General features: G+C 39.1%; 2 protein-coding genes and 2 long non-coding RNA genes across 5 annotated transcripts; 2 read left to right on the top strand and 2 right to left on the bottom strand.

Moving 5' to 3' along the window:
• The first annotated feature begins 212 nt into the window (after positions 1 to 212).
• On the top strand, positions 213 to 8,972 carry LOC145457163 (uncharacterized). Its single transcript, XR_013920794.1, has 4 exons — positions 213 to 1,063; positions 6,246 to 6,371; positions 7,715 to 7,900; positions 8,794 to 8,972. It is a non-coding gene; the product is annotated as an uncharacterized LOC145457163 (long non-coding RNA).
• Positions 1,167 to 2,093, top strand: LOC145457162 (uncharacterized). The gene has a single exon (XM_080335333.1). The coding sequence runs from the start codon at positions 1,240 to 1,242 to the stop codon at positions 1,990 to 1,992; it is 753 nt and encodes a 250-aa protein (XP_080191459.1). The 5' UTR covers positions 1,167 to 1,239; the 3' UTR covers positions 1,993 to 2,093.
• Positions 2,596 to 5,016, bottom strand: LOC145457164 (uncharacterized). The gene is made up of 2 exons (XR_013920795.1): positions 3,937 to 5,016; positions 2,596 to 3,873 (listed from the first exon to the last, which is right to left on the bottom strand). It is a non-coding gene; the product is annotated as an uncharacterized LOC145457164 (long non-coding RNA).
• A 5,014-nt stretch (positions 8,973 to 13,986) lies between the features above and the next one.
• LOC145457651 (cyclin-dependent kinase 9-like) lies at positions 13,987 to 16,936 on the bottom strand. 2 transcript variants are annotated; one of them, XM_080335871.1, is made up of 8 exons: positions 16,345 to 16,936; positions 16,194 to 16,275; positions 16,030 to 16,136; positions 15,161 to 15,278; positions 14,958 to 15,088; positions 14,710 to 14,884; positions 14,534 to 14,650; positions 13,987 to 14,479 (listed from the first exon to the last, which is right to left on the bottom strand). In XM_080335871.1, exons 1-8 carry the CDS (start codon positions 16,476 to 16,478, stop codon positions 14,150 to 14,152), a joined length of 1,194 nt encoding a protein of 397 aa, XP_080191997.1. In that variant the 5' UTR covers positions 16,479 to 16,936; the 3' UTR covers positions 13,987 to 14,149. The 2 variants fall into 2 exon arrangements, with proteins under 2 accessions (XP_080191997.1, XP_080191998.1); XM_080335872.1 differs by having other exon boundaries at positions 15,161 to 15,263.
• Positions 16,937 to 25,591: the final 8,655 nt, after the last annotated feature.

The following is a 25,591-nucleotide window of genomic DNA, read 5'->3' as shown; positions in this document are numbered from 1 at the left end:
TTAGAAAACAATGTTCTCCCTTCGTTTTATTGCGTGAGGATGTCACCGGTGTTGTATATTCGTGTTGTTGCTCTAAGGTCGAATAGTTTTGTTTTCCTCTGATATATATGATCTTCATTATATATATATTCGCTCTTTCGGTAATCTCGCATGTTCAACGAGTATGGTTAATAGTTTTATTCAGAGAATAACTAAATAAGTGATATGTTGTACGTTTAGGAAAATGATTATCGATGCGTGACTTCTAGAATATTTCGGCGATTCAAATTTTACGTCATCGCGCCATACAAAGATTTGACGCGCAACAGGTCGCACCCAGGCATAGTTCGCTCTTTCTGTATGGTAAATGCCGTAAATATATAGGAATTGTGACTGACTGAGGTAGCGGGTTAAAGGTATATATGCAGTAGCATATAGCTTATGGGGTATTTCGAATTGCCTGTAGTATATGACGCCTAGAGCTGTTTGACTTTCTGCAAAACAGGTGTAGACAACTATAGAAAAGTTTCAGCTTTTCCAGGTTAGAATTAGAGCTAAACCGTTTTTCCGAATTAGATTACAATTATATTGCTGGCATTTCGCTCTAATTTAGTGAAATTAGACCACTATAATTCGCTTCAAACATCTGAATTACCGGTACCTATACCTACGGTATATCATAATATTTATGCTTGAATTTTCTAGGTATATAAGTCATATAGATACATTCCTGTAGAACACTGATTCATGATTTTATAAAAGTTGGTGCAAGAATGGACATTTTCAACTTGATGTTGATTAATGGAGCAAAATTTGATATTTGAGTGCAATTATACCTCGAATCCAGTGACAAGATTATTAATCGTTGAAACCAAACGCAGCTTGATTATGTTGGCCCAGAGAATTTAGCTAGCCAGACTATATTGATGGAATATGGTCACAGTAAGATAATATTTTGGGCTATTTTACATGAACTTTCCAACATTTGATTTGATATGTCCACTAAAACAGTTGTTATTCTGCTTTCGAATAAGACCTTAATTGCTGGTTTCAATGGTAACTGTGTTTGTCAAAGGCTGCAAAGGTAATTTCTTTTCCATGTTAGGTGTTTATTTGTTTGTTTGTGGTGTTCATGGTGGTGGTTCGACTACACTGGTCATTTTACATCAGATCATTGGAGTATTTGGTTGTATTAAGAAACATATACCTACATATATACCAATAATATATGTGCATTGTACTGAACTGTGATGCCCGAAGATGACACAAAGGACCAAGAAAAATGTGGATTATGAGACCATCCTGTCCAAGCTGGATTTACTGACAGAGAAAATTGACGAACAAAAAGATCAAACTGGACAGAAATTTGCTGATCTCATGAATGAAGTGCAAGAACTTAAAAAGAGTGCTGAGTTCCTAAGCGCCAAGTATGAAGAAATCAAAAACAAACTCGACACCTCAGACCGGGAACTATCCGAAGTCAAATCTCAAAATTGTGAACTAAGGAAAATGGTTGACGACCTACAGTCTTCCAATAATGAAGCATGTAGAGCAATCAATGACCTTGAACAGTATGGGAGAAGAGAATGTATAGAAATAAAAGGAATTCCCTACAACAAGAATGAATGTACTGACGATCTAGTAATCACTGTAGCAAAAAAATTGGAAGTGAACATCAACAAACATGACATAAGCGTATGCCACAGACTTGGGCAACCCACCGAAGACTATCCAGATCCGATCATACTAGCCAAATTCTGCTCGAGGAGAGTCAGAGACGCAATCTTCAGCAACAGATCAATACTACATAAAGAACGAGAAATTTATATTAATGAAAGCCTCACAAAGTCAAACCGTACAAGATTCAATGCCTGTCTCAAGTACAAAAAAGCCAATGCATTTAAATACATTTGGACAAGACATGGAGTTACCTACCTGAAAAAGAATGACGATGAACGAGCTATGTCAATCAAAAATGATGAGGACTTATCAAGGTACAACATTTTCTTATAATACGAAAAAGTGTATCTATGATGATGAGACTGTCTGATAGCCATGCCTATTAGGTTTCCTTGCGGCTTCTGCCGACAACCCTGTAAATCAAATCAGAGAGCTATCTATATTGTCATAGGAGCTATCTATAGACACCCCCACCAACCACTGGCTCAGTTTATTGAAGCTCTTGAGAATTGCCTAGAAAAGCTTACTGCACAGCATAAGACATTCTACCTGCTAGGAGATTTCAACATAGACCTTCTTAAAACATCAAATAAATACTCTAGGGAATTAGCCGATCTTATAACTAACTATTCTTGTCAATCACTGATAAATGACCCTACTAGAATAACTCAAAAGACTCAATCGCTGATTGATCATATCTTTACGAACAATTATTCTCAGCACGACTCTGGTATATTAATCAGTGACATATCTGATCACCTGCCAATATTCTGTAAGATTGCTAATACCTCACCAGGAGTTAAACCAAAAATATCTTTTATTCGCGACTATAGAAGACTCTCCCTTGATTTGTTTTCATCCGAACTTACTGAAGCATTAACTGACCTACAACCCGTCTGCAATTCCGAACCCAACAACATTAACCAATGCTTTACCTCATTCATTAGTTGTATTAATTCACTTTTGGACAAATACGCACCGCTTCGCAAACTAACACGCAAAGAACGCCGGTTCTCGACCAAACCTTGGTTCACTCATGCAATCCGTAAATCTATAGCAACTCGACGTAAACTATATAAAAGTCATTTTTTGTCAGGCAATGCTGATAAACTAATTTTATACAAAAAGTACACTAATATTCTTACCAAAGTGAAGAAAAAATCTAAAAGCAATTATTATCGGGACCAATTCCAGAAGATCCAAGGAAATCAACAAGAAATCTGGAATCTCTTTAATCGATTATTCAAAACCTCCAAACCAAAAAAATTTCCATCGAAAATCAGTAATGACGATGTCATTATTACTGCTGAGAAAGACATATGCAATGAGTTTAATCAATATTTTGCTAACATTGGAAAAAATCTTGCAGATAAACATGTGTTATCTAGAACCTACAAGAAATACCTAGGTAGGCCACAACCTAACTCAATTTTCATTGAACCAACAACAGAGAATGAAATCATCACAATTGTGCACAATCTAAAAATAAACTCGGCAACAGGGCCTGATGGTGTTCCTGTTAATATTTTGAAGGAAACCGTAACCATAACAGCGCCAACCCTCACTGTATTGATTAACAAATGTTTCGAACTCGGGATCTTTCCTGATTGTCTCAAAGTAGCACGTGTGACTCCAGTCTTCAAAAAAGGAGATCCACTCAAGTTATCCAACTATAGACCAATATCAATATTACCTGTTTTTTCTAAAATTTTAGAAAAATTAATGCTAATTAGATTAACCAACTTCACAGATGAATTTAATATATTATCTAAAAAACAGTTTGGGTTTAGAGAAAATCACTCAACCTTGCATGCAGTAATTGACAGTGTTGATAACATCTATCAGAGCTTGTTTGAGAAGCTATCAACCATTTGTGTTTATCTAGATCTGCAAAAGGCATTTGACACTGTCGATAGAACTATACTACTAGGCAAATTACATCACTATGGATTTAGAGGAGTGATGTATAAACTATTGGAGTCTTACTTGAACAATAGAAGCCAATTTGTCAAAAGTAACGAATTTTCATCTGATAAATCAATAGTTGAAATGGGTGTACCACAAGGATCCGTTTTAGGTCCCTTCTTGTTTTTGATCTATATAAATGACTTAAATAATGCCTCTGACTTTACTATCCAATTATTTGCAGATGACACATCTCTGATGCTGTCGGCGAACAATATAACTGACTTAGAGTCCTCTTGCAACTCAAACCTGCAAAAAATATTGGATTGGATGAATAATAATAGATTAACCATCAATACCTCAAAAACTCACTGTATGCTCTTTGGAAGGAATTCGAATAGTAATTTTGATATAAGGCTGAATAGGGAAAGCCTGATTCTACAGAAAAGCATACATTATTTAGGTATAGTTATTGATAACAATCTGACATGGGGTGAACATATAACCTCTATTTGCAACAAGCTATCTAAAACCATAGGTATCATTCGAAAGTCACGTTTTATTTTACCTCAATCCACACGAATAATGATTTATCATACCCTATTTCACTCTCATCTAAGTTATGGTATCATTCTCTGGGGATCCACATGGGAGAAACATTTGGGTCGAGTTAGGAGCCTGCAAAATAAAGCCATCAAACTAATATGCCTTGCCAATCGTAGAGATCACGTTAACCCTTTATATTATAATTTAAAAATCCTGAAAATTGATGATATTTACAGATTTGAAGTCGGCATTCTGATGCATAAGTTCTACAATAACACCCTACCTGACATTTTCTCGAACTACTTTACACCTATCAGTGAACACCATTCTCATTTTACAAGAGGTTCTGTTATGAATCTGTATTTACCTAAGGCCCATCACAAAACCATTGCCTATCAAGGTCCTCTAATATGGAACTCCATTCCTTCGCATATTAGGAGCAATACTTTATATGTATTTAAAACCATGTATCGTGCCTTCCTTATTGAGTCATACAAAAGCTAAAATGTATTTTCAGTGTGAACTAGTACCGGTCAACATATCTTGTTTGCTTCAGACCAGTACACTTTATATTCATTTCCTCCGTTTTTCCTAACATGTGCTCTTACATTTATTCTGTCAATCTTACAATTCACTGTTACAGTACGATGTATGCAATTTATAGCCAATCTACTTCGATCAGCTGCAGCAGACTCGATGATCAACAGATCACTTCGCTGCAGCTTCATCTTGCAATCGTAAAACATATTGGCCAATCCTATGAACTGTAAATCGTATTCGTACACATCTCATTTACTTTGAAATTGACACTGTAACCATTTTTTTTGTATGTGTCCAGTTTATGCTATTTTGTTGCCTGTTTTGTTATTTTGCGATGATGAATAAAAAAATTCTCTCTCTCTCTCTCTCTCAGGCCGGATCTTATTATTATTATTCCGTATCTGCCCGATTACCAGTGAACTCGGCACTTAGTGAATTCGGCCGCACAAACTCGGCACTTGGTGAATTCGGCCGTGGTAGATCTCGTAGCGGTACCGGTCACCATGATTGGTTACTGGAATGTTTGCCGGTGAACTTGGCACTTTGAGTGGTTGTCAATGTTGTACGGGGGTCAGGGCATGCGTAGATCACACAGTCACGGCGTGATTAGATCACAGATTGCGTAATTGCGGGAAATAACGCGACGCTCTTTACTTGGTGAACTCGGCCCTTGGAGGAATTGGCACTAGAACACCTTCGCATTAGAAATGCATTTAGTATGAATGAACAGTATCAAAAAGGAAATTTAAACGTGTCGTGGCTCGTGGTAAATCTCGTAATCTTGGGATCCTTCAACCGTGTCATCGAGACACCCTAATCCCAGAGTGGAATCGTCTCTCCAAAGGCAAAAAATAATTTATTTTGACGTGATCATGCGAAACATTTGTTGATGAGGAACACTGGCTTGTCGTGATCGATAAACGAAGAAGCGCCGCTTGATGTTCCACAGTTTTGATCTCACATACAACGCCAAGATCCATCTTCTCAAAACTTACACGACACAGGCCCGTGACTCACGCCATCGATTCCAAGCAGACCGCGCGTGGTCGGTATATGAGCGCTGTGTTATTTCCCGTGGCTACGCAATCCATGATCTAATCACGCCGTGACTGCGCGATCTACGGATGCCCTGACCTCCTTACAAGATTGACGAATCACTTGATAATACTATTATTAGTTTGATAATTCATATTAATAGCTGTAAATACACTTCATTTCAAAATTTCCCGAGGGCCGAATTCACCAAGTGCCGAGTTTGTGCGGCCGAGTTCACCAAGTGCCGGGTGCATCGGCAACCATCTGCCCACTTACAGCACGGCCCACTCCTAGGCTTTTTAAGACATGGCTATGCGAATCAGATGGCGAGGAGGAGCCTAGATAAACGGCCAACACTTCGGTAGGAATTATGGAGTCGACGTGTCACGCTCGAACCCGCAATTCATTGGTGTTTAGCTATAATGGAACGTACCACTACGTTTCCTCGCCATACCTTGTAAAATGAGACCTTAGCATTTGGCATTTCGTGTGGCAATTGACTTTTGTGTGGAAAATTGTGTGCGTTTTAGAACTTATCCGAAACTTTTATTCCGCCATAGATTGTATATGATAAAACGATATCGGAATTGATCCTAGAAGAATTCCAAAGCAACTCACCACAAATGAGGATTTAAAGAAGTTTGATGGAAAATTGAATGAAAGCAAAAGCCTTTGCAAGAGATGTGGTATGTTGAATCTGTTTTGGTATTTTTAAATAGGCCTACTTTGTTGTGCCGATAGCAGACGGTATATATAAACGTAAGATGTGGAAGCTATCAAGGTGTTTTTAGAAATTCAGTCAGTCAAAGTGGACGATCGTATTGCTTGGATTATATTTAGGCTTATTTTAGCATCTTTGAGATGCAACTCTAAACTTGGACGGTCATGAACAGTAGGGCTCTTCAAAAATGATTTTTTTCTCAAATCGTACTGGCTACTTGATAAAATTGTTAGGTTACCTAATTTAAGCCTACAAACAAAATATGGTTCAAATCCAGCCAGTATCCGCTTTGCTACAAGAGAAGAAAGTACCTATTTATTATATAAAAATGAATAATACAAAATTTGAAGATTTTCTGTTAACCCCATGAAAGTGTTAGGCTGTCTATAGAAACGATGCTCACCAAATTTGGTTCAATTCCAACCAGTGGAAGCGGAGTTATTGCTGTCGAAAAATTTGGATTTTAATAAAATAGTACTTACGGTGAGCACAACTTTAATAAGTAAACAAAGAATCGGTCACCGTAAATACTATTTTATTCAAATCCAAATTTTTCGACGGCAATATCTCCGCTTCCACTGGTTGGAATTGAACCAAATTTGGTGAGCATCGTTTCTATAGACAGCCTAACACTTTCATGGGGTGAACAGAAAATTTTCAAATTTTTATTACCTATTTATTTTTATATAATAAATAGAAACTTTCTTCTCCTGTAGCAAAGCGGTTACTGGCTGGAATTGAACCAAATTTTGTGTTTAGGCTTAAATTAGGTAACCTAACAATTTTATCAAGTAGCCAGAACGATTTGAGAAAAAAAGTCATATTTTAAGAGCCCTAATGTCCATGTCAGAGAAACGTTTTAGGGTAGGCCTACTCATATGTCTCGCAGCTTTCTCTACATAATTGTCAATTGCAATACAAACTGTTTGCTTGTATTGGTAAAGCCATCCAACTTCGAATTGTAAAATGTTGGGAGTCTTGATATCAAATTTCTGAAAGGTGCACTTTGAGAAGATTTCGGAATCTGTCAAATTATACAAAAATTTAGCAAATTCTTTGACATATTTCATCTATTTGGGACTCGATCAACGTAAAAGAATTGGTAATCATTTTATACAATATATTGTATTTGTAGTTGAAGTATAGGGCCTAGTAATAATTCTTATGGTTACCGCACTTTTAACGATTCACGGCCATAACTGGAATAATTAGAATGGTAACGATTCACGGCCATAACTGGAATAATTAGAATGATGTAACTTTCAAATTGTCATGCATTTTGCAACAACATTGTTCTCAATTTTCAAGGTGCTGACCATTCGAGGAAGAATCACCCACCGGGAATTCACGATCCGTAAACGCGGCCGACTGTTTCTCTCCTCAAGCGGAAGCGACAGAAAAGAGGAACGAAGAGAAAAAAGGAGCAGAAATAGCAAGAGTGTGACAAGTCGCGTCCGTTCGCTTTAATGCGTATTTCCATCCGCGAAGTAGTAGGTGGGAAAACTAATGGGCGTTTGGTTAGCGCTTATATAAGGTTGACTCCAGCGCTGTATTTGCTAAATGTTGCTATGAAATAGGGGTGGTGTCATTTGGTATCAATATTGACTATTGAAAGACCATTTGTTAGTGGTCATGGATTTGTTCGGCCAGTATGCAGTAATTTCTGATGGTCACTTCCCGGGCTTCTGTTCTCTAACCTCTCATGATTGTTATTCTGCTTCTAGTAAGACTGTCGATTCTAATGTTTTATCGTATCATTTGTCGGAGGTTTCGCTCGCTTTATTTACAACGTTTTGCTCTCTGCTAGGTCAATTACTGGCTGAGTATCACTACAGCCTAAGAAACTGCACTAATTCTCATTTTAATGTCTTGCTGGTTATCTAGCTGTCAATTCTAATAATTTATTAATGTCTATACCAGTGCCGCCACTCAAATGTTTTGTTCTCTGTACACAATATTATTAGGTCTTCAGCTTTCCATGCAGAGTATCATTCCACTTTCTAGACTTGAGTATATATCTCTCCAACTAGCTGTTAAATAACTGATTCATTTGGATTGTTGAATTGATCATTTTGGACAGAATGTGAAGAAATTTTAGTCAAGAATTCTTTTTGTGTTAGTGGCTGTTTTCAAAGAGTGCTGAAGTAGTCATCGTTGATCTTGATAATCAAGTAGAAGTGACGATTGAAGTCAGTTCTCTAGTCATATAATATTAAAAAATATAATAATAAAACTTGAAAACATGAGTGGAAATAGTTCAGAATCGAATCCATTTTAGTAAGTATGGGCGAAAAAAATGTAGGAGTCATTCGTTAGTCGCTACCTCTGCCATTTTCGCAGTACGAATGTCTTAGCTATTAATCATCATTTTCATTTTATTTCTGCAGGGTGTTGAAAAGAAAAGGCCGCATGCTGGTTATTTAACTGGCTCATCAGAAGATGAAACCTGATGATAAGGACTGTTTTCACTTTCTTTCTAAAGACATTCGTTCGTTTGTTCGTTTTATTTTTTACAACGGCATTATTGCCAATTCGTTTGAAATTAAATTATCACAAATGTGATTAATATGTAGTAAATAATGTGGTGTGTGTACGCAGCCGTGATCAGGGTTAAGCCCATAGTGGTAGAAAACAGGTTATTATATCAGGATCTTCTTCTTCTAACGTAGGATCTACATTCTACTCACCATGTTTAAAGGCTGTAGCATCTGCATAATATTTACATTATTGAAGGACATGGAAAAGACGTTGAATTGAGTCGACACAAAATCCCCCTTTCTACGACCTGCCAAGATCTAATATCTACTATATCGGCTCGGCTTTTCTACATCTTTGGTCTGTACTGTGTTTGCTGGGATTGTACTTGTACTGTGTTTACTGTGTTGCTGTGTTTGCTTTTGATTCCAATTGGAATTCAAAACATAAAACCTGCTTTTTGAATGTTGATGCGTGGACTAAAACCATAGGCAGTATCAACTGGACAGGAAATTCGTTTACTCGGAAGCATGTTCATTAATATACGCCACTATTGTGCTGCCTACATACCTCGCACGCGTAATCCAGATTCAAAATAATGTCAGTGTAGCAAAGTATGAGTAGCAATTAATGTCACAACAAATCACTATTTCCATATTGTTTAGTTGAAACCTTCTTTGTTGCCATTGTCACATTGCGCATTATACGGTTTGTGTTTCAAATTGTTACGTGATACGTTTCCAAATCCCCAATTCGTAAAACAAGTCAATCAGTGCTCGCGATTACTATTTGACTAATCATAACTATCACCAGGGCCGTAACAGCACTTCGTCACCCCCCTAAACGTTGATCTTGGGCTCTGCATAGGGTGATAGACCGAACTTCTGGGAGGCTTCGCCCCAGACGCCCTTCAGGCTATTCGCTATTTGCCGCTACTTAAGATCTGCACTGGGTGTCCGTTTAGTGAGTCAGATTTTCTCGCCTAAACGCCCGAAGCGCGAGAAAGTTATATGATTCATGACTGAATCGGTCAACATGATCGGGAATTGCATATATATTGCTATTAATTTCTTGTCCTCTCTGCTCACGTATAATAAGATTTACCGGCAGAGCTGAGTGAGGTGTCTTGAAACTGTAGAACCCGTAAATAATAATTAAACATTTTCGGGCGGGCGGACCCGTTGGTATGACTTCGTTACGTGATGTTATTTTGTGACCTCCTGTCTGCTATATCAAAGAATATATAGAATCGCCGAAACGTACTAAACTAAAATATCACACGATTTCAAATTGGTATTTCTTCACTGGCATATAATTTTTCGCTGCAGGATGGTATTTGTTGTGTGAGGTTCATATTGCCAAGACAGGAACTTTCGGCGCCAGTCATTTAGGCGCCTGGACAATCTAACCTATATGTATTTTGTACATTGCCTATAACGAAATTTTCGGTCAGCATAAGGGCGGTCGTTTTCGGCCAAGGTTTTCTCGCTGTCGATCGTTCTGGCTCATCACTTCTTGGAGTCGCATGGCCTAAAACTTTATATGTCTTGGTGCATCGTGGCGCGGCGACGGCCAACACTTGGCCATTTCTATAAATCTTGCGTATTTTTTCTTGAGGGAAGAGTACCCAATAATCAAGATATTTGGCAACCTAAAATATAACATCATATTTTAAATATATTTATAAGTTTATAAGTTTATTTAAAAGTGTGGAAAGCCGATATCGGGTGCAAATCGCCCGTAGGCTCATACGGAGACTGTTAAAGCAATTTATTTGCATGGATTTGTCGCAAATAAATTTAGAGCGATTTTGTTTTTGAAGGTTCACCGGTCCGCAACATTTGTTTTAAAGTTTTACAGGTCCGCGAGGTCAATAAGGTTAAGAGTCAATGGTTTAGAGCACTACAAATATTTGTATAGCCTACTGGAGTCTGGAGTAAACCTTTCAGTTTTATGCGGAGCATCTCGCCGGGATTTAGGAGTTTAATTAAAGTAGGCTATATAGGTCTTATGACAAAAACACGAAGGCAGAGACTCGGGCAAGGGAAGGCGAATTTCAGAAAAACTGCAGGCGCTCAACATCATGGCTATTTAAGCTGCACATGCACACTGCTCGAAAGGCAGCGACCAAGACTCTAAGCTTTATAGGCCAACTATCCCAAATACAGTTCAGTGCAGTGGGTTACGAACCGAGGGGCGTGAAAGCATCTGAAGGGGGCGCGAACATTTTTTCGCGCTCCGCGCGATTTATCCCCAGCTCATAGTTATTGCTCATCTGTGATGATTGATATTTCAGAATTCTCTCATCAACAGCCATCACCTTCCATGCCATCAAACTATTTGTTGGGATTGCTAGCATTCTAGTTGTCCTTTTTAATATTTTGTGATATCATGATAGGGGGCGCGCGAAATTTTTCACTATCATAAAGGGGCGTGCCTAAAACTTTGAAAACGACTGTTTTAGTGTCTTAATAGTAGAACGTGGATACGGGTTTAAAGAAAGTTGCAAATGTAGCCTATCATGTTTAACATTGTTTCGAATCATGACGGCAAATAGATATGTTTTAATTAACCGTCACTTTCTCATTACCTAACATCACTCAACACATTCACTGAGCAGCATTTAATAAATGTAATTTAGAAATAAATTAAAATATGCTGCAGAATATAGCTAAAAATTTCACTCGACCCGTCAACGTATTTTCTACTTCTCCTTCGGTGCGCAGAGAAAAATAATTGCCCACCCCTGAGATCTAAATGGCCTTAACAGACTCCAGTAATATACTGTTCTCCCATAATTGCGATTACAATTAGACTTATTTCAGTAAATGATGGTTCTTTTTTAATAATTTTTGATTGCATGATTTTTGAGGGTGGTGGTTCACATACTAAATTCAATGATCAAGACACTAATTCGCGCGGACCGCGAAGAAAAATTTGAAATGGCATAAATCTGTCCAAAAATAATAACTTTTCTGTAGATTTACGAAAACATTTTGATCCGATTTGAAACCTTCAAAATTCCGGACATTTAGGCATATTTTAGAGATTCCTCCGGACGCAGTTTTTGCAATGAAATTCCGGACATGTCCGGGAAATTTCGGACGTATGGCAACCCTATTATATACTGAAGTTCTGTACCTCCAAAGAGCACTTCGAATTTACTTTTGTAAGCTGTATTCAAATCATAGTGTTCTAAGATGTTCTATGTTCAAATTCTGTTCCACAACCAGTTATTCAAATCCTAATCCTGTTCCAGAATCGAAATTCAAATCCAAGTCCAACGTGACTAAAATTGTATTTAAAAGTGGCATGGAAATTTTGCAAGTATACAAGTCTATTTTAAAAAAAATATTGCAAATCGATTCTAGTCGGCGCAATAGGGTCAAAATCTAAAAATCCGTTTTTCTAAAATACTAGTCGCATGGAAATCCGGCATGGTCAAATCGGAACGACACCGACATCAGGACATTCTCAAAAGCAGCACTTTCACGGGAAATTTAATTTATAATTCAAATCTTTGATGCTCTCTTTTTTGATGGATACTTCCATCACCTCGGTGATGGCGCTCTAAGTCTGAACGCAGACAGAGCTAGACCTATATATATTTCGCTCAGTGGCTATTATGCCAGAGATGAGCATGGATTATGATTTGAAAAAAACAGATTTGTGAAATTTTGGCGGATTAGGATTTGAGATATTTTTTAGATGGATTAGGATTGGATTGACCGATTTTCGGGAAGATTGATGCCCTGTGGCAAATGGCGGTCATTTTTTCGTCCTGCCACGATTTAACAAAATTTGCAAAGTTATTACTTCATGTACTTTGGCACTCATTGAGCGTTTTATTTATTTTTACAGAATTATATAGGCATCACATGTAGGCTATTGCTTTCGAAGTGGAATTCCAAGTTATAATTGGATTAGGATTTGAAGTTTCGGATTTGGATTGGATTAGGACATATAAATTTCAAATCCGCTCATCTCTGTGCCCAGCCCAAGCAACGCCACGAGCTAGGTAAACACGAGCGTTGGTTGTTTACATTGCTGCAGCTGACTGCACAATGTACACCACAAGCCTTCACCGAAACTGCAAAACTGAAATTCATTGATTGAATCCATTTGTTCAGAATTTGTCAGGGTTATTTTATCTCCTTTTTGTTCTTTGTCATGACGTAATTTACCCATGGATCGGAATGCGACAAGTTGCAGTTTCGGTATGGTTTCGGTACCCTGTTGTCCATATGTGACTTGATTGAGTACAGAACAGAAATTTACGAAGCGATACATAAGGCGGTCAGTGGCGAAGTACCTCTGTAGAATGGGATTGTGCAAGCAATCTTAGAGTATAAACCGTATTGATGTGTGGCAGCAGAACTCATTTAGTGTCACAAAACTTAAGCTGTCTGGAAATTGTTTCCAGTTCCAAGTAAAGTATATAATGTTGCTGTAGTGCTGGAATGAACGTGAACAGGGGATTGTACATAGTTATTGATCACCATGTTATGTTCAGCGTCTGCATATTTTACAGATCTAATTTCCATCCCGATCGTATGAAATATCTCAGTCGATGATGTCAAACTTGATTGATCTTGGCAAGCAGATCATCGGTTTATTTTCAAAGTTCATAGCAGCCCTGGCGCTGTTGTCAGCAAAGATCGATGCCGTTCAGCAGAAAGTATGCTACGTCTCGTCATCATTTAATAGACTGACAAATGCTGCCATTGCAATTCCAAGAGGGATGTACCAGGCTATGCAAGCAACATTGGGGTATACTCTGAAAGCGTCAAGCATACTAGTGGGCACCCTCGTGTTGAAGATCGTCCATGTGTTGTCTATTTTTGCTCCCTATACATCTCATCAAAGACTGCGCACACCAGAAGTCGACAAGAATCAGAACAAGAGGATATAGTGATGTTTTTCGCTCTATTGTCTACACAAGAACTAACCACTAAAACTTTCTTGAACGCCTAGTTTGTAAACAGGGTAAAATAACACTCAATTTAGGTTCTTCATGAATCATATTCATACTATACATGTTCTTCATTTTGTATTCTGCTTATCTATGCATTCTGCACCTACTGTTGAAAAAATACAGGCACTGATCGGTTAATTTGCTTTTAATGGAAAACAGCCACAGGCTTTGAGCAATATTCCCTCTAATTTTTCACGACTGAAAAAGGGTCATTCATCACTTCGGGTTTTTTTTTGTGCCCAGCACTGCGCACGTGCCCAGCTTAGAGGGAACATTGGGCTTGAGAGGCATATTCAAAATATACGATCATAACTGGGATCTGTGGGCTGCTGCCTAGCTGCGGCTGCAGTCGGGGCATGCTGTCTCGCATTGTTCCTTGCGTGCGGGTGAGCGCCGACCCGTCTCGGCGGAGCCAGATATTCAAACATAGAAGTTTTGTGCTGAGACAGCATTTTAGTTAAATCGTTTGGCAGAGGTTCAGTCCAGAAAAAATCATGATTGAGGGCTTCGTCCGAGTCTATACGGTGCTTCGGATCTAAGCATAGTAATTTATCGATGAGATCCAGCGCATATTGGTCTTTGACGTATCCTTTCAATCGCTCCTTCACTCTTCTTTTCTGTCCCTGAAGCAAAGAATCGTTTAGCAAATGCAATGATGTTGCAAGCCACCAACTCACTTTTGGAAGTTCAAATTTTGAATAAAGATCGTACTTTCCCACAGTCGGCCATACCTGCGGTGTGATCGAGCCGCACAATTGACATATCAACTTCAACTGCGTTTGCTCAGTGTCGCCCTGAACAGATTTACAAATCGTAAACAGCGCCGAGCACGAGCTATCAAAAATATTTCTACCTGCATAATGGGGCTTCTCGTCCACATCTCTGCCATTATGCAACCCGCACCCCACAAGTCGATAGGGGGCCCGTAGTCTCGTTCTCCGAGAAGCAATTCAGGAGGTCGATACCACAGTGTGACGACCCTGTTAGTGTATCGGTTTGCTTGGCCCGCCTTGGTGTAACTGAACGCTCTAAAAGCAATTGATGTTATATTTGTCAAATTTTGTGACCCACTAGAAGAAAACAATGCTCTGAATGGTATACCTAGCCAGTCCGAAGTCTGCCAGTTTCAGAGTACCCGTTTTCGTTATAAGGATATTTGCTGCTTTCATGTCTCGGTGCAATATCTTATTTCGGTGAATATAAAATAGTCCGTCCAGAAGCTGTTGCATTATCTGTCAGATGCAAGAGTCGGCGACATCATCAAAATGAAAGACTTGAGACTGGAGCGACGTATTTTTCGTTACCTTTTTGATTTCTCCCAACGTGAACTTCACAGTCGCATTGCTTAGTAGGCCCGCTAAATCATGATCGCACAGTTCAAAGACCAGATAAATGGATCCCTTTTGCCTGTCAAGAGCAAGACTAAAATACAATCAAGTACTGCTGATTCACTTTAACTTAGTTTCAAATCGAGCTCAGTATTTAAGAACTTAAATCGAGCTCAGTATTTAAGAACAAACAAGAAAGGGCTGACACAGGCACAGTGTCTCGGCTGTTTCATCAGCTAGTCATGAACTTAGTAACCAGTTACTGTGAAGTAGTTCAAAATATGGGCCTGGATGAACTATCGAAAGAAATCATAAGCCGAAGCATAGAGAGGAAATTTAGTTCATAATGGAAGAGGGGCTATCATGCAACTATCACTGTGAACAATTTCTGTCGGTGGTGGTGTACTACAAAGAGCAGGCTGACATTGTAAAGACAATTTTCAATGAGTGGTCGGAGAAAACGGCATGCTGACTGATTTAAGGAATCAAAAAATGGAATTCAAGCTGAGCCGCATATTACTATACATACTTGGTGTGCACAAGTGTTATTTGTGTTGATTATATTAATCTGGCATTAAACCGAATAACCACCACCACTGGTCGATTTGACAGATGTCCAAAATTATCTCTTTTGGCTACTGTATGGAATAATGAAATTACAAATCGCATCGATTCCGAGTGGAAATCAAATTGTCGAGTCTGAATTATAATCAACGCGATTGTTGACATAAATTTGGATTTCTCAGAAAATTGTGACGCTCTGACGCACATCGATTCTCCAGCTCATTAACGCCAAATTTTTCTTGAACATATCAAAACATTGATTGATTGAAATGCTACCGTACCTATTATATTGTGTAGGCTTCGCTCTGCATATCTCAATCAAGTCAACAATACTTTCATGCTTCAATTGCTGGAGTATTTTGATTTCTCTCAGGGCCGTTATTGGAAACTGCAAAATAGATCGGAAATAAGCAGCAGAACTAAAAATATCATTTTGTTTACTTACTCCCTCTTTTTCATTCTCCATTATTACCTTCTTCAAAGCGACAAGTCTTCCGGTATTCTTGTCTTTTGCTTTGAACACCTCCCTATGTATGTTCGCAGAATGATAATAAGCTGGTTGGATGTGAAGATTCGGAATATAATATGGTACTCACCCAAAAGTTCCTTGTCCAATTTTCGTGATCCGCTCGTATTTGGCGACATCGTGACATAAAGGGAAATCTAGTAAGGTAATGTCTTTTTTATTCGTCATGGTGGAATAATGATACCTAAGATATAATATCTGCATAAAAACGATGGTGTAGGTTTTAAAAATTCATAAGACACAAATATTGACATATAACATGAAGTTCTCCTATGATATCGTACAGGATTTCACATGGTTTTAATAATAAGAACAATTTTGCGTTGGACTTGCAAATTCATTCTGGCCTGGATTACAATCGAAAGTACAATATACAATAACAAGAGCAATAACACGCACAAGTAAAGCATACTTATAAGTCTGAATATCTTTGTATGTTATGCACAATATTTCACACCAAACGAACCATTGCTTAACATTTGAGCATGCGACACAAGGAAAAGTACGGAAATTCCCATCACATCCAGTTGATTGTGAATAAGGTACTTTGATTTACCAAAGTGAAGTTTGAATGCTGTGTGATAAATTCATCTTGGTTCTGATTTACATCCCAGGTGGTCAGCAATTTGAGAAATGATAACAGAAATACTCAATGACATACTGCTAGGATTGTTTGGAATTTTTCAGAACCATCAATACATCACCACAGACTTGCTTCAATGAATAATGATCTTCGCAAACGACATTTCTTCCGACCTCAAACAGTTCCACTTGATCATTAGCATTCGACACCTTAATAGCAATAAATTTCTCAAGTCGGTGTACAGTAACAGCTTCTTTTACCATCACGTCTATTATGCATGACACTGGAATAAAATGGACAATCTTGCGACCAGTAACATAGGTTCTTTCAATTTGCAAGCCGGAGTCTTTGATTACCAACATGTTTTCATGAGAAATCCAATTGGTGTGAAGATACCAGCACCAGCAGAATACGAGAATTGCCATCAGTATCCATAACGCATCCTGCCAGATATTCACTAGACATGCAATACACAACAATGCAATGATGGCAGAACCCACAGTCCAAAAAGAGTACTTAAATAATCCATTGGGAGTTTTGAAAAAGTCAAATTGCACAACGCAGCAGCTTGATACCTTCCCGTTTTCGTCTGGAGAAATATTTTTCGAAGTAAATTTACGCACCGCTACTTCATCTCCTGGACCACGGTACTCTTTACCTTTGAAAGCAGGACATTGAAAAACCATATGTGCAGATTACGTTTTTCAAAGTTCTACACAACTGCAGCTCATATATCGGAGCTTGGAGGGAAGCAAGGATGTTGATATATCTATAAACGAATGGCGGTTCCTACAGGGTTGGTTCGATTATGTTCAAAATAAGAACAATCTCATGTTCACAACAAGGACAGTCGTTATATCCACAGGGTCGTCGCATCACCAACATATCCCAGACACGATGTCCGAACACACCCCAGACATGATGTCTGAGGTATGATCGGACTGTGTTGCCACTTTCCAGTTCACCATAAGGTCAGTCATGTTTAAAATAACGTCAGTCACATGTTCACAATAAGGACATTTTTTTTCAAAATAAGAACAGTCTTATGTTCACAATAAGAACAGTCCTGTTCACGATAAGAACCATCATGTTCACAATTAGAACAGTAATGTTCACAATAGAAACAGTCTGGGGGGTGTTCGGATTGTATATTGCCACTCGGGCATCGTGTCTGTGATATATTGGTGCTGCGACTGACGTTATTATGAATATAACGACTGTCCCTATTATTGTGAAGATGAGACTGTTCTTATTGTGAACATGAGACCTAGTTGTCCATCCAACAAGTCGCTGCTGAAGAGATTCGGTGTCCTAAACATAGAAGATATGCGGAAACTAGAAATTGCCAAGTTTATGTATCAGTTCCACTGCGGTTACTGCCCCGAATATTTTAATGACTTCTTTACCTCGGAATCATAAGCGCACAAGTACAACACACACGTGTCAACGTCGTCCAAATATCATATGATTGACCGAAAAGATCATCACTCTATGAAATATGTCGGACCTGACGTGTGGAACACAGGAACAGTATCCCGCCGGCCATCCGACGTGCATGTCCACATTCAAGTCAAAATACAAGCAACATCTACTAACTAAATAAATATACTAGTCCGCCTTCACGCCCCCTCAAGATTACCGGACCACGACCTGACCTATCGATCTCGCCTTCCGTGATATGCCACCCCATTTTTGTCGCTTGCTTTTTCTATACCATCTTTTTTTACTTTTCATTCAGTGTGCATGCCTCCTCTTTGCATCGCCTAGGCCAAGGTGGGTGTCTGATTCCAAAGACCACGCCAAGTCGTTTCGGCAACTTCCTATCTTTTCGTTGTATCGCAATTTTTTTGTGGTGCATTGAACTGATAAAAATTCCTAATAAACCGAACTGAGACTGTCCTTATTTTGAACAAAACTGTTCTTCTTTGTGAACATAATCGAACCAACCCTCCTCGGCGCTTCCGCTTGTGTGGACAGGTGGACATTGGACCACAGACACTAGCCCACTGAGCTACACTAGCCCGACTTGGTTTGTTTGTTGTGAAATTTTAGTCACTAGAGGCGTGTTGTAGAAGCCCGCTTTCGACCAGAGCAAAGCACGAGAGCAGTGATGCGCATCGAGTATAGATAACTAACCTACGAATAGATGCCCAGGCCCAACACGTGATTCACGGTCGAGTGATGCGAGATTCGACAGATTTGGCGTCGCTTCATAGCATGAAACGGCAACGTAATTGCTAATCCCATAGATGACAACCCGAGCGCTAAAATTAAGTAAAGTTGATCTCATTTGAAAGCTACAGTCACGCTGATTCTGATCAGGGGTGTAGACAGGGGGGTAATGGGTGTCCAATATCCCCGTTCCCAAGCTCAACTATCCCTATTGAATTCAAAATCCAGCTCTCTGTTGCTATCTTCGTATAATTAGCCAATGCTCAATTGCTCAGACAATCAGCGCTTTCACAGAACAATAAATGCGACAATACCCTTTTTTCTCCTATCCTCTCTCGTCTGTGACAGTGGGAATAATCAGCGTATCACGTTACATTGCCACCGAGCAGAGTTGGATCAATTGTAATTTGTAATTGTAATTGAATGTAATTAATTACATTTTTCAATGTAATTGTAATGTAATTGTAATTGAAGCATTTTTACTTTGTGTAATTGTAATTGTAATTCTAATTTGACAAAAATTTTGCTCAATTACAATTTCAATTACATTAAATTGCTATTGAGACCTGACAAGCACAACATAAAACAATTGACTTATAATGCATTCTCTTTAAACGAACGACAAGGAATTTGGTGGATCCATTCGCGGAAGCCATTGACCGCGCCCTTGCGGGCGAGGTTTATTTTTATTTTTACCGCTATGCTGGCCTCGGCTGCCATTCCATACAATCTTTAAATTACTAACCAACCGATGGATTCGCAACACGTGGCTCACGATTGAATACGCCGAGAAGCGAACTGCTGAGCCGGCTAAAAGCAGCAGAATTGATAGTCCCATAGCTGGCGATCCAAGAGTCGAAATTTGATATGTATGGTCCTAAATCGAAAGCTAGTGTCGCACTGATTCCGCAATAAAAGTATATTTCCAGGCAATGGTACCATCCCAAAATAGTCGTGAAAGTCTGGGAATCGGCATTGTTCTGAACAATCGCTATGGGCGTAACTGGTAATTGTTGTAGTCATGCTGCTGCAGCGCTCTCACTTTTCAGAACAGTCGGCCTTAAACGGCTATTTTGGAGCAGTTACATTGCCCTGACGAGATTTTATTTTGTATTTTCGGAATTAGTACATCAATAGCTTACGATGAAGACCAGATGCATCAAATTTGGACGCATGGATCGCCAGCTCTAGGACTATAAAGTTTGCTGGTTTTAGCCGACTTTTCAGTACGTTTGTCGGTGCATTCATCCGTGACTCACATCTTGCGCATCTATCCGTGGGTTGGCAATGTACAATACGATTTCAGATCACGATGATGCATCGTTATTTCATCTGGCTAACTAACCAGACCACTGGATATTATATAACCTCTTATCTGACAAAGCACGGTTTTGTTTTTACTCCTCATCCTAATTCCTACGTCCCTCGATAAAAATAATATTGTTTCTTTAATTATATACTATATACGCAAATCCAACACATGCATATATTATAATACTTTTTCAACGACATACTGCACCCTATCCTCAATCCTAACCCATAGGAAATTAGGTAAATAACATTTTACATTTCCAATTACGTGAGCCATAATTACCTAGCATACAAAACACGCTTACATTACGTCACAGTGACATCTTACATAGCATACTATGTACGCACATCAACGCATTTATTACTACACAATCTGAACTAGACTTGAATTGTTCTTAAATACGCTACGGTTGTCAAGGACCACGGTTGAATTTATGACTATTCAATTACATGTTCAACAGCAGCAATTGTAATTGTAATGTAATTGATGCATGCAAGGAGTAATTGTAATTGTAATGTAATTGATGCATGCAAGGAGTAATTGTAATTGTAATTGTAATTTGATATTTTTAGCATGGAGTAATTGTAATTGTAATGTAATTGAAACATTCATGAAAGTAATTGTAATTGTAATTGTAATTGAACTGAAATAATGTAATTGATCCAACTCTGCACCGAGGCACCACAGATCTCGCCATTGCGCGTGCAAATAAGCCCGCACCAGAGGCTTGTATCATTAGAGATAGCAGATCCCTATGGTACCAAAATAGATTGATATAGTTTGGTTGTGGTGTAGATTTTCACTCTTGCGTGTCTCGGGCCTCTGACGCATCTGCTGATTGTCCTGTTTTAACACGCTTGCCTTCCCTACATGGCCAGTAGTAAAAACATCGGAGCCATTCGGAGGCTAGGAAAATTAGGCCACTCGCCGTGACTCGCGGCGCGTGATGGGGCGCTATCAATGTTCGATGTAATGTTGTTATGACGAGAAGTTGTAGTCTTGGCCTGGACAATTCGCAATTGTCACTTTTACACCGCAAACGCATCTGGGAAAGCTTTTTGATTGCAGCCTCAGCCTGCGCCGGACCAATGTTATTCACGAGATACAATCGCACAAGTTCGAACATTAATTGGATTTTACCATCTCCACACGCCAAAATACTATACCATCTTAGCAAACAGTAGACGTCACATTGATTCAAAACAAATTTAATCCAGATCACGTGCAAAAACAGGCTGAACAATTGATACAAAAGGCAACAGGCTAATTCATTGCGCATCTTCGCTGTTCAGTATTCACTGTTCAGTGTTCACTGTTCATGTTCATATTTGAACGCAAAATTGAGAGATCTCCCGCTGTGCTGTAATCTGATCTTCACGCGCTTTCTTGATAACGATCTCTCCCTTTGGTAATGGACGATTCTCACCACTTTAGCGCCCCTTGTGGATGGTTGGCCAGAGTGATTTCGCCTCCATAAGGCTAGCATTGTCAGCAAAGGCAATCTCATTATTTTGCCCTTCTGGCGACGCTTTACTGCGAGTGTATGGGTTCCTAATTATTGCTACAGTCCTTATGACTGATTTCATGTCATTGCTATCAAAATCAGGACCCTATTTCTTCACTAGTTGTTTGAGAATCCTTATCCGTTGAACTGCATTTTGCCAAAATGCACTGATGCCAATGTTTATCTCCAATGTCACAAATGGCAGGAACATTATAGACAGTAATCGAACCGAGAGTATGGAGCTAGTATATTCTGAGTTGTTGACGGGTTTACCCACGTTCAGTTTTGCTGACGTAGACAGCGGATTGCCAGTGAATCGAGGGGCAGTGGAAATAACAAAGATAAAGGATATAAATTATTCACTGAGTCTTATATATATAACAGATTTTAGAGGTATGTAGAAATTTACACCTGCATAGGTCGTTTGTAGATATTTTCAAGCAGTTCAGTCGTTGGCTCTCACCTGCCTTTCCGTATTTTTATTTGAGAACTAGTAGTAATGACTTCGCAAGTAGCATCAGTAATGAGTTTGATCATCTCGGTATCTGTACAGTGTTGAGCGATGTACAGCATTTTGCAGGCAGTGTGATGTTATATAATGTTGAATCAAATTTTTAGTTATTTGTATTTTCAGCATGTCACGACCAATGTTCCCTCTAAGCTGCGCACGTGCGCAAATGCGCAGTGCTTTCACGGTCTCTGCGCACAGGAAATCTGAGTTGCGCACAAAAAATCTGAAGTGATGACCTTTTTTTAAGTCGTTACGCACTGTTTTCCAAGCGTTTGCGCAGTGAGTTGGCGAGTGTGCGCAAACTCGTCAAAAATTAGAGGTAACATTGGTCACGACACTGCAATTTTCTACGTGCATGCGAAGAGCTATCATACCATGTCGAGAAACAATTCTTCACAATTTGAAATTGACAATCAATAGACTCTTTTCTCAAAGAGAATGACAATTACTTTTATCAGGTCATGGGCCAACTAGCTTTAACAGGACTGTCATGGTGTGATTTCGTGGTCTACACACCTTCTAAAAGGGTCTACATAAACCGAATTTATGCTGAAGAGATTGTATTCAAAGAAATATTCTCCAAACTTCAAAAATTTTATTTCAAATTTTTTTTGCCTCTCGCTGCTGTAAATGCGTGATATTGGTAAAGCAATAACTTGTAGAGCTAAGTATAAGCAGTGAAATTGTTCACAAATAATAACGAATTATACGAAGCTTTAAATACGAGTACAAAATACTGCTGCATATTCTTATTTTCCAGGTGCAGATGTGCCATATGACCAACCACAACGCCGTGGACCATGGAACGATGGACATTATTTCAAGATCTGATGACGAACTGCCTAGAACTGTCAGTGACACCCAACCATTTGCTGGATATGAAAGGGTTCATTTTAACCGGGTTTATACTTTGGACTCCATGGTGTTTGGTGTTCTCATGCACCAAACCCCTCACTTCCAGTTGTGCCCCGGATAGCTCTGCATAACTGTCTACGTGCCTAATTCGTCAATATAAATAACGCACAGAACTGTCGAAAGTTGATCATTTATTGAACAGATGGGAAATGAAAGGATTACATGCTATGATAGAATAGCAGTCAACCATGCCTCAAGACTTGTGTGTATCCTCCCTTCAGTGTGCTAGAGGATTTGTGAATATACGCAACGTCATTGAACCTTGTAATAACGTTTCGTTCAGACCTTGCGATCGCTAGCTGCGAAGAGAGAGACAATTGGCAGTGCAGATAGAGCAGCGCAGATAGAACGTCAATTAGAAAACTAAACTATATTAGCATATTAGGAACAACAAAGGACCTAAATCCAGATTCCTAGAAACTACATGAAAAGTAATTCAAACAAATTAGCCTACATGCTACAGTTTTTAGATTGCGAAATTCAGACAAATTACATACCAACTGCCAAGGTACTAGTTTCCAAATTGCAAAATATAATAGCATATTAGGAACAACAGAGGACCTTTGTCCCAGATGCATTAGAAACTACATAAAAAGTGATGGAGAAAGGTTACATGGTAGGAATATTCAAAACAACGGGCCCCTGAAGTTAGTGAGAAGACATGCCACACACCACAACTGATTAGCAATACCCATTTTTCCTTGTTTCTTCTTTAACAGGAAACCTGTGAAAAGATAAATTCATCGTCATTCTTGAGTCATTGTTGCATTTCGGAACGCAACAGTGCAAATGGGCTCTTCCTTTCACAGTCCGCGGTCCCTTATCTACATTCATATCCGATTTCCTATAAGCTATATAAAATAGGCTATAGATTTTTTTAACGGTACTTTGCAAATCAACCTGTACAGATAAAACATAAAGATTATTAGTCGAATAAATTCACTACTTTATATGCGTTATGACCAACTATTTCACAGATATGGTTATGCTATGGCCTCAAAGTCTATCTGGTATTACTTGTTGGTCCTGTGGATATACGGCTGTCGAGTCGAGTCATCAGAAAATCATGACTAGAGTCATTGCCGCCTTGGCTGTGATACAGCTAATACCTGAGTGATACAGCTGATACTTGGGTGATACAACTGAAACAGCTGTGATACAGCTGCATATCCACAGGGCCTTACTTGTTCCCCGGCTTTTGTGAGTGAAAAGTTGTCACACACCGGCACAAGAAAGCTTTGTAAAACGACTGTAAACCAGCTCGGTTTTTCGCTCAAAACATTGTATGGTATTGATGAGTATTTTATCAATACTTACTTTGCATCAAAACGCGGAACAACCATAAAGCGAAAACGCACGGCGTTAAATACCGCAACCTACTCCAAAACAGCGACCTGCTCCCATGAAGCTCGATTCAGCTCTGGCCAACCATAGGCCAAGATGGCGGCGCCCGAGAGCAAAAATGAAAATCGTCCATTAAGGTCACGATACGTCTCTGTCTCTCTTTCTGCTGTCATCTTAGCTTACGGGTTGTGGCGTTGTATTTAAATTGTGTAACTGGGTTTTATATATGCGAATGATGAAGCCCCTGATTCTGATAATATACATTACAATCTGATCAGGGCTATAGAACCCCCTCGAAATACCCCTCAAAGTCTGAAAATCAGCATTGTTCTGAACAGTCGATTCCCCGTCGTAGGTTATTCGGGGCCCCTCCTCCCCGCGTCGCTGTTCTTACGACGACAAAAAAGCCAAGAAAAAAGACCCGATGAAAGAACGCACTCACAAAGAATGGAAAGAACAAGATTAAGCTGCGGAATAGAGAAGAATATCGAAAAAGGTACTGTGATATCGCAGAGCGCTAGGCCGAGGTGGATGCCAGTTGAGACTGCAACTGCAACCGCAACCGGTCGTTCGGCATCCTCCTATCTGTTCATTACATGTTACATCGCATTGTGTCTTATCGCATTGTACATGTACACTGTGTGTGTCTTGTTCAAATGAAATTATAATCTGACGATTATTGATTATTATTTTTGAAGTCGTTTTGACACCTTCATATCATTCATTGTATCGCACTCTTGCGGTGTATTGAAATGATGAAATTTATAGCAATAAATTGAATTAAATTGATATTGTTCCTCAGGGACTCAAGATGTCGGACGGATTCTGATTCTCAGAAATCAAGATCCGCTCATCACTGCGGTAAACAGTAAACTAAAACGACCCGGTTCTTAAATTATAGTCTGCAGTACTGAGCTATATCAGCACTCTGCAGCCTCTAATACCCTCTATACTGGATCCGGTATTAATTACTGAT

Source organism: Botryllus schlosseri, chromosome 15, assembly GCF_051294905.1.
Source record: "Botryllus schlosseri isolate E-star chromosome 15, Bs_hap1, whole genome shotgun sequence".
Taxonomy (NCBI): domain Eukaryota; kingdom Metazoa; phylum Chordata; class Ascidiacea; order Stolidobranchia; family Styelidae; genus Botryllus; species Botryllus schlosseri.
The sequence above is the reverse complement of the archived record's forward strand: the minus strand, read 5'-3'. Positions and strand labels throughout refer to the sequence as shown.

What these genes read in the sequence shown, in the direction of transcription:
- LOC145457162 (XM_080335333.1), top strand. Translation starts at nt 1,240, where the DNA reads ATGACACAAAGGACCAAGAAAAATGTGGATTATGAGACCATCCTGTCC.
- LOC145457651 (XM_080335871.1), bottom strand. Translation starts at nt 16,478, where the DNA reads ATGCAGATATTATATCTTAGGTATCATTATTCCACCATGACGAATAAA. An exon ending in CGTTGGGAGAAATCAAAAAG is followed by an intron (nt 15,089 to 15,160) that starts GTAACGAAAAAT and finishes TGCATCTGACAG; the next exon opens with ATAATGCAACAGCTTCTGGA. An exon ending in CAAAATTTGAACTTCCAAAA is followed by an intron (nt 14,480 to 14,533) that starts GTGAGTTGGTGG and finishes TCTTTGCTTCAG; the next exon opens with GGACAGAAAAGAAGAGTGAA.